Source organism: Macrobrachium nipponense, chromosome 10, assembly GCF_015104395.2.
Source record: "Macrobrachium nipponense isolate FS-2020 chromosome 10, ASM1510439v2, whole genome shotgun sequence".
Lineage (NCBI taxonomy): Eukaryota > Metazoa > Arthropoda > Malacostraca > Decapoda > Palaemonidae > Macrobrachium > Macrobrachium nipponense.
In genome coordinates, this window is record NC_087204.1 from 97,184,282 (window position 1) to 97,200,729 (window position 16,448).

At 40.8% G+C, this 16,448-nt stretch overlaps 1 protein-coding gene across 2 annotated transcripts in view; it reads left to right on the forward strand.

Moving 5' to 3' along the window:
* LOC135223792 (epidermal retinol dehydrogenase 2-like) overlaps window positions 1–15,827 on the forward strand; it is a 35,594-nt gene extending 19,767 nt beyond the window's left edge. For both annotated transcript variants that reach the window (XM_064262595.1, XM_064262594.1), the window contains exons 6-9: window positions 9,057–9,186; window positions 11,425–11,542; window positions 12,339–12,464; window positions 13,402–15,827. In XM_064262595.1, the coding sequence (XP_064118665.1) occupies window positions 9,057–9,186; window positions 11,425–11,542; window positions 12,339–12,464; window positions 13,402–13,474 (447 nt within the window). In that variant the 3' untranslated portion in view covers window positions 13,475–15,827. The remainder of the gene's footprint in view (window positions 1–9,056; window positions 9,187–11,424; window positions 11,543–12,338; window positions 12,465–13,401) is intronic.
* The last annotated feature ends 621 nt before the right edge of the window (window positions 15,828–16,448 follow it).

Here is a 16,448-nt window from a genome sequence, read left to right on the forward strand (position 1 = left end):
GCTGTATGTTACGAAAAATACAAATTATTTAAAAAATTTGTTATTTTGTATCTAGAATTAACCGTGATAGATTTTTATTCTGTATATGTGATGTGCCACATAGAAACCTAGAAAATAAATTGCTTGATTTCTTCGCATTGGCAACTGTTACAGCCAAGAGATATTTGAGACAAGATACTACTACATGAACTAAAGTCTTGTAGGTTCTGTGGAAAGCAAAGAAACAAGAAATGAAAACTGTTTGCTTATTAAGGTGGCCTCACACTCGGCCTTTTTTGCTCCAGCACCGAGCCGTTGCTGCCAAGAATGGAAAACCTGGAGCTTTTAGCTCGAGATTTTTGCTTCCCGACTGGACGGGAAGCAGCCAGCACGAACCACAAGCAGCCGCGTAATGTAAACAAACAAGATGGCTGCTGCTGATAGGACGTACTCTCAGACCTATGGCTCTTCTCCTGAGTCACTCTCGAACCCACAAACATTTTTGTTACTCTTGCATTTACGTAAGATTCCGAAAACACATCACTGTAGCACATCTTGCAACAGTCCGATAATTTCTGGGCATCATGATGCTATCAGCTGATCAGTTTTGTTTACTTTTTCCTACTGCTCCTCGAAACCACGAGCTCCTAGTGTGACGAAACAACACTTTTGCTCGCGAGCATCAGCTAGATGCTGGCCAGAACCGTGAGCAAGAAATGACTAGTGTGATACCAGCTTAACACAGTCTATAAAAGTGCAGTGAACATAGACAATAAAAGCATTTACATACAGAAATCATGAAAATGTGTAGACAATGACTGAGGACCAGGCAGTGGATCAGAACTGCAAGTTTAGCAAGTACTCGGCTGTCCCTTTCACTCATTCAGTTTATCTTGTATGCCCTATGAACATGAAATAATACAGTAAGAAAAGTAAAATTATGGATAGTGTTTGACTTATTAACCCTTAATAGACTGGGTAATAAATCAATATTCAGCACCCCAGGCCAGCAAAACTTTGAGGTTGGCCAATTTCAGAAAAAAAACACCTCAATGGAAAGAGGGAGCTATGCAAATGCTTAAGGTGTAAGAAAAAATCAGAAAAATTTTCCCTACCTTCCACGGGAAGTTGAAAATGACTACAGTCACCTCGCAGTTAACTCATTTTTTATTTAATGCGAGCTATAAAATATTTTAGAATTTTCTATTTAACATTGGCCCCCGAGCATTTTCAAATCACATACGCATCAGCGCAGCAGACGACGGCTGTCAACATAAAAAGACATAGCACGGTGCACTGTATGTATTTATTAATGAAGCAAAAGACTTTGTGTACTGTATTTATTAATAAAGCTAAAGACTTTGCTTATTTATTAATGAAGCAAAAGATTTTGTTAGGCTTTTCTTTTTTGTCTGACTTACATAGCATTATATTAATAATGCAGTATACAGAATTCCCCAAGTCCAGGAATGTAACCCCTTTATTAATGTTAGTATTTCTTATGGGAAAAATATGCTTAAATAACGCGTTTTTAATTAACGTGCGCTCTCCAGGAACCTAGCCATCGCATTAATTGAGAGGTGACTGTAGTGTTTACAAATCCTTGTGAGGCCTCTTTTACAAGACGGTCGTAAATTTTATGAAGTTATACATGGTTTGTCTAATAAACAAAATTATTTTATTTTTAAAAAATTATTTTGTTCATGAAACTTAACTGTCAGATATATATATATAGCTGTATTCTCCAAAGTCTGACAGAATTTCAAAACTCCCGGCAAACGCAGTGGTCGGCCAGGTGGTTAGTACCCATTCCCGCCGCTGGGAGGCGGGTATCAGGAACCATTCCCATTTTCTATTCAGATTTTCTCTGTCCCCCGGTACTGTCAACACCTGTTTTCAGTACCTCCGTCTTAGGATTTTGAAACTTCATTGCCGCTTGAGTATCCTGATTGTCTTTTGGTTTATTGACTTGGATTTGTGGCTAGGCATACGCTATCGTGGTTTGATTTTTATTTTGGCTTTTGACTGTTCTTGGATTAAGATGTCTGGATCTAGTTCTAGTTTCAGGGTGTGTTGTGTGCAAGAGTGTAAGGTGAGGCTACCGAAAGCTTCGGTAGACCCTCACTCGGTATGCACGAGGTGTAGGGGCCATGTTTGTTTGTTGAATGATAGATGCCCTTTCAGTGATTATGGAGTCTATACGTGCCCTGGATTCGAAAGTGCTCTCGCTCCAATCCAGTGTGGTAAAGTGTAGTGATGGTGTTTGTGCCCCTAGTGTTGTGGAGGGGGCATCAGATCGGTCCCCATAATGCCTCTAGGTCTAGACCTCTGTCGGACTCCCAGGACTCAGGGAGTGGGCAAGTCGACAGCCGAAGGAGAGTTACGGGAACTATCCACCGGTCTGAAGTCCCTTCGGCAGAACCTGTGGACGCTTCCCAGGCTGCCAAGGATCATGCACGGGCGCGAATCCTTAAAGAGTGTTTCTCGTCCTCCGAGTTGTCCTCCCCGCACAGGGGTTGGAGCTCTCGGAGGGACTCTCTCGATGAGAGTGGCAAGGATGCAAGATGTCGCACAGGCAGCCGTCGTCCTTGTCGCCCTCTCCAGAGAAGTTTTAGAGAGGAGGACGCTTCACGTCCTCCTTCTCGACCTGTGTTCCACTCGTCTCCCGAATGCTTCGAGGACGTTCCTCCGCAGAAGAGGACCAGGAAGTCATCGGAAGAGGAGGCAATTGAGCGCACCAGTCGCTCTGAGATTGTTCCTGAGAGAAGGAAGAGGGCGTCCCCTCGCCTATCATCTTCTCACAGGATCAGCCCTTCTCCTGATCATGAATCCTCTCCATCTAGGGAGATTCTCATAGCAATGCAGCAACAGTTGGCGTCTTATTTCTCCAAGAGAGAGGCAGAACCCCGTCGCCGTAGAAAGGATTTGAGGCTGCCTGTCAAGAGAACCAGGCAGTCTCCCTCTCCCTCTCCTCATTCGTCGCCCCCCGTGGCTTCGTCAACTTCTAGAGCCTGTTTACCTCCTCATAAGGAGTGCAGAGTATCTAGAAGTGTAAATGAACGTCATGCGGGACGCTCAATGAGCTGTGAGGATCGTAGTGGCAACTATCGCCTGACTTGCAGTGACGCATCGCGCCCTTTTCTTCGTGACGCTCGGCGGGCTGCTCATCAGGACGCTTCTCAGGCTGCTCGCTCGGACGCCTCTGTGGCTGCTGCATCCCATCAGGACGCTATTCAGGATGCTCATCGAGATGCACACCAGGACGCTGGAAATCGACGCGCTGCACGTCCTCGGCAGGACGCTTGCGAGGACGCCTTTCAAGACACTCGATGCTCTGCACATCAAGACGCTCGTCAGGAGGCCCCGCAGGATGCTCCTTTACAAGAACTGAGTAAAGCTTCGGAGTTGGCTTTGACACATACCCGACCTTCTTCTTCGAACCCTCCTTCAGATAGAGGCCCCCTTTTACGAGGAGGGCCTTGGGGTTTAATTACTTCGCGGTCTGTTAAGGACCCTTCTGCTGTTCCCGTGGAGGAAGGAGAGTCCTCGGGTGACTCGCATCTTGCGGATGAAGAAGAACCTGCTGCATCTTCATCTTCGGATTATAAGACATTGACCCGCCTCCTGAAAGACTTGTTTGCTGATAAGTTTCAGCCCCCAGTTCCTCGCTCTCCCCCTTCACAGTTGGCCTCGGCGAAAGCTAGGAAGGCACCTGGTTTCGTGAAGATGGCAACTTCGCTCTCTACGAAGAAAGCATTTAAGAGGATCCATGACTGGATGGACTCCAGGAAGGCGAAAGGCAAGACTTCCTTTGCCCTACCGCCAGCGAGGCTAAGCGGGAGAGCTGGAATTTGGTATGCGACGGGAGAAGAAGCGGGGTTGAGCATTCCTTCCTCTTCCCAAGGTGATTTTGCCAGCTTGGTAGATGCTCCGAGGAGATCTTTCCTTCCCTCAGCTAAAGTTTCCTGGACGCTGTCGGAAATGGATCACCACCATAAAGGGTTATTCAGAACGTTGGAAGTTTTTAACTTCCTGGATTGGTGCTTGGGGGCCCTGGATCTGCAGTCTAGGAGCCCTGACTTGATTTCTTTCAAGGAGTTATCCAGTGTATTAGCATGCATGGATAAGGCAGTCAGGGATGGTTCTGATGAGCTGACATCCCACTTTGCTACGGGCCTCCTGAAGAAACGTGCGCTATACTGTAGCTTTACTTCAAAGTCAGTGTCTCCTGCACAGAGAGCAGAGTTGTTGTTCGCACCTTTTTCTTCCCATCTCTTCCCGAAGTCGATGGTGAAGGATCTGTCGGTTAACCTTCAAGAAAAGGCGACGCAGGACCTCTTGACCCAGTCTTCTAGACGTCCTGCGGCCCAATCTTCTACCAGGGTCACGCAGGCTCCCAAGAAGTTTAAGCCCTTTCGTGGTGGGGCTTCCTCGAGAGCGTCTCCTCGAGGAGGAGGCTTTGCTAGAGGCAGGACCCCCTCTAAACCCAAGGGGAAAAAGTGACGTCGCGGGCCTTCAGACACCGGTCGGAGCAAGACTTATCCTTTGCAGAGGCATGGAGAATAAGAGGGACGGACACCTGGTCCCTCGAGATAATCGAGAGAGGATACAAGGTCCCTTTCCTCTCCACATCACCGCCCTCATACCAGCTGCCGAAGCAACAGATCCTGCTCGATCTCCTCGAGCAAATGATAGAGAAGAGAGCCGTAGAACAGGTTCTAATGCTAGATTCCCCAGGCTTCTACAACAGGTTGTTCCTGGTTCCGAAGCAGTCTGGGGGATGGAGACCTGTCCTGGACGTCAGCAGACTGAACCTTTTTATAAGAAAGGAAAAATTCAAGATGGAAACAACACAGTCTGTTCTAGGAGCTTTAAGACCAGGGGACTGGATGGTGTCCTTGGACCTCCAAGACGCCTACTTCCACGTCCCGATCCATCCTCAGTCAAGGAAGTTCCTGAGGTTCGTCTTAAAGGTACAGGTTTTCCAATTCAGAGTGCTCTGCTTCGGGATAAGTACAGTTCCTATGGTCTTCACGCTTCTCATGCGAAATGTGGCAAAATGGCTTCACCTCTCAAAGATAAGAGTCTCGCTTTACCTAGACGATTGGCTCATCTGGTCGTCGTCGGATGCGAAGTGTCTGGAGGACCTTCATACGACGTTGCAGCTGACGAAGGCCCTGGGCCTACTAGTTAACTTCGAAAAGTCCCATCTGACCCCTACGCAGTCCATCGTGTATCTGGGGATTCAGATGGATTCAGCGGCTTTTCAAGCTTTTCCATCCCTGGAACGTCAGCAGAACTGCTTAGAAAAAGTGTCAGTCTTCTTAGGGAAGGAAACATGCTCGGCGAAGGAATGGATGAGTCTGCTGGGGACTATTTCCTCGCTGGAGAAGTTTGTTTCCCTGGGGAGGCTACACCTCAGGCCGCTCCAGTTTTTCCTAGCGGAGAACTGGAAAGACAAGAAAGATCTAGATGCGACTTTAACAATCTCTCAGTCGATCAAGGATCACCTGAGGTGGTGGCTCGATCCCGTCAAGCTTTCAGAAGGGTTGTCTGTCATCCTTCTGAGCCCCGACCTAGTGTTGTTCTCAGACGCGTCCATGGCGGGCTGGGGAGCAACACTGGAAAAGGAGGAAGTGTCTGGCATCTGGAGAGGGGAACAGACGTACTGGCTCATAAACCTCAAAGAATCGGAGGCAATTCGGTTGGCTCTCCAGTTCTTCGAAGGACGGATTGTTGGCCGAGTTGTCCAGATCAACTCGGACAACACCATGGCTCTTGCATATATCAAGAAGCAGGGGGGAACACACTCTCGGTCCCTGTTCGAGATCCTGCTTTGGGCAAAAGCACGGAACGTAACGATCCTGACGAGGTTTGCTTCAGGAGTCCAAAACGTCCATGCGGATCTTCTCAGCCGTTGGCAGCAACTGCTTGCGACCGAATGGACTCTTCATCTAGAAGTCTGCCAAGAGCTGTGGAGACTATGGGGACGCCCATTAGTAGATCTCTTCGCTACATCGAAAACGAAGAGACTTCCTCTTTACTGCTCCCCTGTTCTCGACCCGGGAGCAGTAGCAATAGACGCCATCCTATGGGATTGGACGGGGATGGACGTCTACGCCTTTCCCCCGTTCAAACTCCTGGGAGAAGTGATCAAAAAGTTTGCGGCATCAGAGGGAGCGAGAATGACGCTAATCGCCCCGTTTTGGCCTTCAAGCGACTGGTTCACAGAGGTCATGTCCTTCCTAGTGGACTTCCCAAGGACTCTGCCAGAAAGAGTCGATCTACTCAGACAGCCCCACTTCGAGAGGTACCACAGAAACCTCTCCGCTCTGAGTCTGACTGCATTCAGACCATCGAAAAGTTGGTCAGAGCGAGAGGGTTTTCAAGACCTGTGGCAAGAGCAATTGCCAACGCAAGAAGAGCTTCCTCTCGGGCAGTTTACCAATCAAAGTGGGCTGTCTTCAGGAGATGGTGCAGGAGGAAAGGTGTTTACTCCTCCACGACCTCTGTGAATCAGATCGCTGAATTCCTTCTCCATCTGAGGAATGTTGACAGGCTCACAGTTCCCACGATTAGAGGTTACAAGAGCATGTTGTTGACGGTCTTTCGACACAGAGGTTTAGATCTGGCTAACAACAAAGACCTCCACGATCTTTTAAGGTCCTTTGAAACCTCAAAAGTGCCGCAACCTAAGATTCCGTCATGGAACCTAGACATAGTTCTAAGGTTCCTGATGTCAAGTCCTTTCGAACCTTTACATGCTGCTTCCTTAAAGGACGTGACAAGGAAGGCTATTTTCCTAACCGCTCTGGCTACAGCAAAGAGGGATAGTGAGATTCAAGCCATCAGTAAGCATGTGGGCTTTAGAGGACATAATGCAGTATGTTCCTTGAGCCCTTCCTTCTTAGCGAAGAATGAAAATCCGTCCAACCCCTGGTCCAAGAGTTTTGACATCAAGGGGTTAGCAGAAATCATTGGACGAGAACCAGAGAGAGTCCTGTGCCCTGTCAGGGCTCTCAAGTTTTATATAGAAAGGACTAAACAGTGTCGCGGTCCTTCGGACAATCTGTGGTGTTCCGTCAAGAGACCAGACTTACCAATGTCAAAGAACGCACTGGCGTTCTTTTTGAGAAGCACCATCAAGGAGGCTCATTCGTCCTGTCCAGATGGTGATCTTAAACTTTTGAAAGTTAATGCTTACAAGGTAAGAGCTGTCGCGACCTCGGTGGCATTTCAAAAGAACATGGCACTCAGCGATATCCTGAATGCCACATTTTGGCGAAGCAACTCTGTGTTTGCTTCACACTACCTGCAGGATGTGAAGACGGCATATGAGAACTGCTACTCGCTAGGGCCATACATTTCCGCAGATACAATCTTGGGGGCAGGAAGCAGCACGCATCCTATCCTATAGAAAATGGTTAGGTGTGCTTCTAATATGGTTGTAGGGTCAGCTGCTTGAGGCGGACTTCCCTTTCTTTATAAGTTATATGGGGTTGACTTTTGATAGGCTAGGTCAGGTGGTGGTTTTTTGCTTCGTTGCCCTCATAGTATGGTCAACATGGTCTAGTCACATTGTGGTCACGCCCCCGTTGACAGATAATCTAGAACTCACCAGCTATACTGGAGACTCTAGTAAAGCAAAAGCAGACTTGGGTGACAGTAATCACGAAGTCAGCTATGCTAACAGGTAAGGAACCAAGATGTCAATCATCTGCATGCAATTTGTTTCCTAAATCATTCTATTCTGCCCCTTCCCACCTCCAATGGTGGGATTCAGCTATATATATATATCTCTGACAGGTAAGTTTCATGAACAAAATGATATTGTTATGATACAATAAAGTTTGTTCATACTTACCTGGCAGATATATATAATCAAGTACCCACCCACCTCCCCTCAGGGGACAGTGGCACTAGAAAATCTGAATAGAAAATGGGAATGGTTCCTAATACCCGCCTCCCAGCGGCGGGAATGGGTACTAACCACCTGGTCGACCACTGCATGTGCCGGGAGTTTTGAAATTCTGTCGGACTTCGGAGAATACAGCTATATATATATATCTGCCAGGTAAGTATGAACAAACTTTATTGTATCATAACAATATCATAATTGTAGCTCACAATATCAAAACAGATAAGAAATAAAATTACTAGTAACAAATTCTGAGCATAGCTGTTGGAAAATATTCACGTAAATTTACTGAGAGCGAAGATGCAATAACTTTTTTGGATTTATACATGTTTTTTCTAATATGTCTTTACATTTTTCTTTGCAAAATTACATTTACAACTGACTAACTATCATAAAAGATAAGAACTAAAACCAACAAGAACCCAAGTAAGCCTCTCTTGAGCCACCCAGTGGATTTTAGCCAGTCTAAAAGTTGTCATTAGTGAATTTATGGGCTATAGTAGTAATGGCACCTCTTTCCTGCCTGACTCCTCAAAATTGATGGCACATAATATTTTTACTCACCATGAGTCACTCCATCGTCCACCCAAAACCTGTTATTGCTACTCATGTGAGCATGTCCATCCATTAAGGGTTAATACCATGTCAACATGAATGGTAGCCCAAAAGAAATATGTAGTTATAAATTTAAAGTCACATTACAGTACGTGTACTTGATAATATGACTAGTGATTTGCTTGGAAGATGTAAAGCTTTGCTGTAGTTATCTCAGTAACATTGTTTTTTTGGCTGAAACACAATTCTGAAAAATAATGCCAAAAGATTTGGGTAACTGTTTGATATTTAGCACTATAAACCGTTGATAGTGACTGATATGATACTGTTGTTTTTCTTGTCTGTTATTGTTGATCGAGTTATTCTTTATTGATTTTTATATTGTGTGTAGTTTATTCATTAACTTGTAAATACTGCACTTTGATTAAGAAAAAGCAAATTGGATGTCTTATTGGCATATGACCTAATTGACTGTTTTTCATAATTAAATGTATTTTGTGAGATTATAGCATTCCTAGAAATTATAAAGTGAAATTGCAGCATTCTTCTTTTTTTAAAGGGTATACAGCATATCACTGTAAATAAATAATTATGTATTTTCCAGATGATTAGAGAATGGTTACCCCTTTTTGTCGCAGCTGGTAAAGGCCATGTTGTAGCAGTATCTTCCATTGCAGGTCTTATGGCAACAAGTAATTTAGTGCCATACTGTTCAAGTAAATATGCTGTGAAAGGTATGTAACATTAACAAAACATTTTAAATTTTTAAGTCTTACGGTGTTCTCTTATTTTCCTTCATAAGAAAATGCCAAATTGGGCCAAGCACTGACAAATGTTGAAAGGATATGGTGGTTGTAGAGATGTTTTCTGGAGTTATTATTTTCTCCATGTAATGTCTGAATACAGCTTAATTTAATGCAGCTTGCTCTTTACTTGAGGAGATGTTTTTCATATGCAGAACAAACTTTTGGTCTTAACTATAGGATAAATCTTGTGCACCAGCTGGAAACCAGTTAAAACAATCAAAGATTGTATAGCAAGGAATCTGTGAGATCTGGCAACTCCTGTGCACTCACAGAGTTACTAGTACCCTTTGCTGCCTTGGCTACCTAAGAAAGCAGATCTGTTGTGTCAACATTTTTAAACATTGCCAATTGTGTCTTCATTGAAAGTATTTACTGGCATTTAAGGTATGCATTTTATCTCCATGAAAGGAACAATGACCTTATGTTGCACAGTGGTTGATAGCAGTTATTTGAACTGTGTGAAGTCTAGATGCTGAACAAAACTCAACGGGCTGAAGGCCGTCACAGATTAAGACAAATTTGAAGGGAAACTAAGGATCAATATTAGGGGAATATATTTTCAGTTAATTACTTGAACATCTCAAAGGGCACCGTAGGTGTTGCTAAGGACTCTCATGGTCCATACTTAGGAATAATGAATAAGGTTGGTTGAAGTACTGGAACCATGTGGTCGGTTCTGCTGACACGTGAGAGAACTTGGTGTGCAGATAGGAGCCCAGAGCATTTAAGGATAGAGAATCCACCTTTCACAACAGGGATGAACACTGTATGGATACCTGGAACGAGGTATGGATATATAAATACATGTACGAGACACAGAGGGACTGATCGGATGTGGTGAGACCGCCTAATCTTTCTGATCTGCTTAATGTAAGTCTTACATACAAAGGGACAATGAAATGAATGAATTTCTCCAAAGCAAGTTACAGTATTCAAGGGGGAGGGTGTTGATACAAAGACACCAAACTTACGTTTTCTCCCCTAATAATTGATCTTAGAGGGTGCTAATAAAAAGAGGTCATTCAAGCAATAGATAAACAGTAAAATTATATGCAAGGGAACCACAGCACCTAAAAGAAAGTTAATTTCATGAGAGACAAAAGGGAACACGAGGCTGTGGGGGTGTGACAAAGGAGGACATGAACAAAGCTTGCACGTGGCACAGAATGAGAACACAGGAAAAAGAGAATAAAGGTTGACTTTGCACTAACTGAACATTACCTTCCCTGGAAACTGGAATCCATTTCTTTTATGGCGCTGATGAGCACGGGGCAATGCAGTATAGAATGAATTGAATGAGATGTGCAACAGCAAGGAAACAGACAAGGAGGAGGTTGTTGGGGAGGGGTGTTGCAATTGCCATTCACTGAACATGTCTGATCAGCTTTCTGGATGCTGTAGATCTGAGACAGAGGTCCTCCTTTGCCAGGTTTTATAAGTTCTGTTTCACCCTAGGGCGGCCACGTAGATTCTTCCAAGATGGCTGGCATGCCTGGGGGAGGTGAGAAGAGAGGGGCACAGTCAGGGGAAATAGAAGATAGGTTTCAGCACTTGGCCTTTGGCCTAAATTTTGTATTCCAATTCCAATTGTGATAGCAAGACTAAACATGGGTTCATTATCAAAGGCCTAAATTTTGTATTCCAATTCCAATTGTGATAGCAAGACTAAACATGGGTTCATTATCAATGTACTTATCATTGTTACACTTGGAAAAAAGCAAAAGTACAGGATGACGTGTAGGACATAACATAATGCAGCTAAAGCCCAAAGGCATGATACAATTCCATATTATACTTTTGATACTGCCATGAATATGTTTTATACAAGTACTTAAGTGCAATTGTAAGAAATAACTTTTATTTGAAAAAATTGTAGAGAAAAGGGCTGATAAAAAATTGCACATTTTAGGTAGTAATGCATTAGCATCTATACTTTGTTCATACACAAACAAACCTTCGGTCTTAACAATAGGATAATTTCTAGGCCTAGCTGGATCTGGTTAAATCGCAGATGAAAGCAAGGAATCTTATTAAGACCTCAAGTTTGTAGCTATGAAAAATACAAATTGTCTTAGAAAATGTCATATTTTGTTTTTAGCATTTATAATATGCCTGCTGTGGCAGGAGTATGCGCTTTGAAATGTTATAAAGAACAAAATTTTACAGGCTTAATGGATGGACTGAGCGAAGAGTTGCGCTATGCTGAGAGACATCCAAACATAAAATTCACTTGTATTCACCCATTTGTGGTGGACACTGGGCTTGCCCAGAAGCCTCGAATCAGGTAAGTACCATAGAAAGTTCATTATGTCAAAGTATGGTAGTATTTCACAGCTTTTTTTCTGCTTAAAAATTTGCTTTTCTATAACCAGTCACCTCTCAGGGGATTTTACTGTAGTAATGTGCCTTGCTTGGCTCACTGTAAACAGTGTACATTGTTTGCAAGTACAGCCTAAGCATTATACAATATTTTTCATGATGTTCATGCAAAACTTGGTAATCAGTACAATAACTATGGTAACTTGATAAAATCTAGTGGTAGTGTTAGTTCTAATGTTGAGATTAAAGTATTCAAGACAAAGGTTTTATTTAACCTTGAGTCATTTTATGGGGCTTGCCTGAAGGATCGATTGTAAAATGAGCATAAACATGGAAGAAGAAGATAAAGTTAGAATTAGAGAGCCAAGTGAAAAGGAAACGAAGAAGAGAACATTTAGTATTATGTATCTGAAGTGTATCATGAAAGCCTGCTGGTGTGCATTTTAGGAAACTTGGAACTTCCTCATATTCATGGAGTCAATTGCAAAATTGCAGTGAGTTTTTGGGTAACAATAATGATTGTGTTCTGTTAACTGTGAAGGAAAATGTCAGTTACACGGATTTCAATAGTCTCCTGGCTAAGGTATCCTCTCTGCCGAATGCTCATAACATGAGATAAGCAACGTAATGTGGTAATTCATCTTTGGGGTTTAGGTGCATAATGTAAGTGAACATTAATATTATATTGATGCTATGCATTTTCATGGTCATTTTGTCTTTTTAGCCATTTGGAAAATGGTACTTAGTAAAACGTTTTTCAGATTCCCTTACTTTAACCCAATAACGACGACTTCAGAATGTGCAGGAAAGATTATTGAAGGCGTTCGCCGAGAAGAGGACACTGTGTGCATTCCATCAAAAGACTACTATGGGCATAAGTTGATGAAGTAAGAAAACATTTTATTTGTAGAATTCTTACTAAATGACAAATATAGAAGTATTTTTTATATATTTGTAGGATTTCAGCATGGTTTTATTTACACCAGATGCTTTAAACCATATAGATAATATATTAAATCAAGCATTGGTGATATCAAAAAGTACATGATTATAATGGCTCTTTTGTCTTCCACCCTCTATGAAACTTCAAAAAATATCTTTGTTTGGTTGAAATTTAGCAAATGAAAAAGGTATTAACATAGCATTTGATACTTTGCCAATGTTGTTTGTTTCAGCTTTCACTGCAACAGTTGTTAAAATACTTTCCCTGGGGATTTTAGTATATTTTTAAGATTTGCCATGGTACCATTTAGATTTGTACGTCGACTGTAGCTCCTAGGCTATATGATAATTTTCTACAAAAGCTTTCTTGGCTCATCACCGCACCTTTTATCTTTCTGCTGGTGGTTGTTGTTTCATTCTTCATAATATAGGAGGTGTAGTCCATCCAAAAAGGGCACTTCATGAATCCCCTTAAAGAGATTGATAGATTCATAGGGAAAGTCACCCCCACAGACAAGTAAGCGTTCATTTTGACTATTACCATCCAGGGTTAGAGAAACACCATGTTTGAAACCTATTTAATTGAGCTCCCCAGAGTTCTACAATTGGGCAGTGGTGATCAGAAAGGCCATTGGTGGGTGTTTACCTGGCATCGACTTGGATATTTTCATCTTTTTCAGTGACAGTTTTATTACAAAGTCTCTTAATGCAGTGAATTTCATTGTAAGTTTTGAATCACTTCCAGCCTCCTCTCTTCATGCTAAAAGGAGGGGAAGTAGAAAATAGCTGATAAGATTGTATTGTGTTAGAGTATACAAATTTCTGTTTCAACATTCATGATTGTTTTATTTGGTCAAAAACTAATTGACTTTTCACTTGCAGCTTAGTACCTATCAGCGTACGCAAAGCTTTCCTGGACTTTATGGACACAGGAGTGGATGAACACGATAGCTAAATGCTGGTTTTCCATCTTGAAGAATGGTTGTTTTTCCATCATGACCAAATCTTCCATTGGTCTTGGTAATAACTGTTGTCTATTTTAATGAACTTTTATGATTAGCTAAGTGATTTTAGAACAAAGACCAGTCAGACTGATGGGCAGTCTTTCTGATAAGTTGATGGGAATTTTTAGTCATGAAAGTTTTATTTTTGTAAGGAATTTAGACTAAAGTGCCTTTATGAAAATTTTCATATTTAAAGTTCTTTTTGTGAATTAAGGTATAGTGAAGGTTGTATGCACAATTGGATGAGGATTAACAGTAAATGCATGTGTCTTATGTTTGTTCTTTATAAAAAAAGTTTTATGAGCGGCTCTTAACCACCAGACTTGCTTTATATAAAGTATTGTGAGCTGCTCCAAACCAATCTTGCTCAAACTGAAGCTCATCCATTCTTTCCCTCTCAACATAATATTTTAAAGCAAATTAAGTGAGCAATTTTTTTTCATGTAATGGAAACACAGGCTAGTATTACAACCCAAATCTTAAAAAAAGAAAATAAAAAAGAAGCTGCCTGATAACCACAGTCTTATGAAGGGACAAAAAGAACTGTTGATAACCAGTCTTATTTTGTGTTGTGAAAGAGGGGGAAGGCTAAAACACATCTAATCTGGTGAAGCCCTTTGAAAACCTGTTATCAGTAGTCTATTTCAGATATGTGAAAGAGCAGCGTTCATTAGCATTATGGTAGATGGAATTTTATGATGTAGGAAATTAACTTAAAAAAAGGGGGGGGGGGTTTTCCTAACTTTTACCTATATTGGTCTGCTGCTGAACCTTTTTGAAGATGTTATCTAGACTAACAATTCTAATATTTGACTTGTAAGTCTTCTAGAGATAGCAGTGCAGAGGCACATGTATAAGTGCAAACCTCATAGATTTTGAAACAATATTATATTAAACTTTGGGTTGTGCTTAGTTGTATATACTTTGAAAAGAACTCAAACATCAAAATATTTCCAAAGGTTAACACTAATCATAACTATGAAATATATGTAGTGTTTTAATGAAAGAATATGTTATTCAGGCTGTCATAGTTATACTTTTATTTCAAACTATTTTAGATTAATAAAATTTTATACCATTTAGATTATTTAGATTTTTACATAAAGAGTAATGATATTTTAAGTCTTCTATACTGGTTAAACTATTTTACAAAAGTAATATAGTATACATACATTGTGAAAATACTTGTTGTATTGGTTTCTTGGCTGTATTTAGATAAGTGTAACACTTACCTAATAGTGTACTATATTCTATGAGGCACTTGCAAATGCCACCACCTCTGTGATGTTCTGTACATATACCTCAACTTTTCCTAAATATTCAACCACAAATGTTACTCTCTTATAATGAACTTTAAGGTATTCACACGGATTGTTGAGGAAATTTTCTAGGCTGTGACTTATTATTAGGTAGTGCAACCTTATACAAAGTATTGAAGTTACAACCTGAATGGATGAAAATGTATTTATTGTATTCATTTATGGATTTTTGTATGTAGCATAGCCACTTTATTATTATTGTATGTATACCTTGCAAACTGCAAAGTTTGCTTTGGAATTTGAACTCCTGGCTACCTAAGTATTTCACTGCTATTGAATGTGTAGCTGGAAGATAGGCAGGTTTCCTGCTCAGTTTTAAGCTGGAAAGTAGCAGAAACCTACTCTTCTCTCAAATGGGAAAGATACTTCAGTTGCTTAATCCATTTCCCCTGTCAATCAGAACCAAAATACACTTCCATTTCTTAAACCATTTCCCTGTCAATCAGAACCAAAATACACTTTAGTTTCTTACCAAAATACACTTCATTTTCTTAAACCATTTTTCTGTCAGTCAGAACCATAATACACTTCCATTTCTTAAACCATTTCTCTGTCAATCAGAATCAAAAAACACTTTAGTTTCTTACCAAAGTACACTTCAGTTTTTTAAACCATTTCCCTGTCAATCAGAACCAAAATACTTAAACTTTAGTTCCTTAAACCATTTCAATGTCAATCAGAACCAAAATACACTTCAGTTTCTTGAACTATTTCCCTGTCAGTCAGAACCAAAATAGAGTTTGGTTTCTTAAGCCATTTCCCTGTCAATCAGAACCAAAATACATGATCAGTGCCGCCCATCACATATTAGCCATTACTAGTTTTTAACAAATGAAGGTACAAAAATAGTGAATACAGCTATTGTAATAAATGTAATTAGCATTTAGAGTAATGTAACTTTAAATTAAAAGTGTTGGGCAATAGGAAATGCTGTTGTCAATTTTATTACAATTTATTGTATTAGTAAAAATTTAAATTATTAGTATTATATATAAAGGGTTGTGCAAAAACAAATGAAAGAAGTAAGATAAAGTAAGTTTATGCAAGTTCATCACCATAATTTCTTCATAATTAATCAAAATAACAGAACTGAAATATGTAGATAAAAAGTGTAAGTTGCAAACAAAAATATTGCAAGGAAAGATAAGCTTAAAACTTAAACTTTAAATAGTTAAAGTTATTCCAAGATCAGAGACTGTTTAACCCATAACCTTGTCGATAACCAGCCCCATTATTTTCAGGAATTTTTTTTATATAAGGGGTAGTAAGTGTAGAGTCAATCATTGAAAAATGGAAGGCTGAGAAAGAGAGAACACTTCCCGTTTTGCAAAACATTTTACTTTCCATTGTTTTCCATGATGCCCCATCTTATGCTTATAAGATGTGCATCATGGATAACAATGATAATAAAAGATGGGGCAGATAGGGCTTACCCCTATCAACACACAAGGTTCATAATTTTGCTTTACTACATAGATTTCACTTATAGTGGCTGTGTGTGTAGTAATTTGATTGTTTACCTTGTCAATATGTATATTCTATATTTAAACTTGTAATTGACCCCTATTTACATTTTATTTTTTAACCACAAGACTTAAGTTAATTA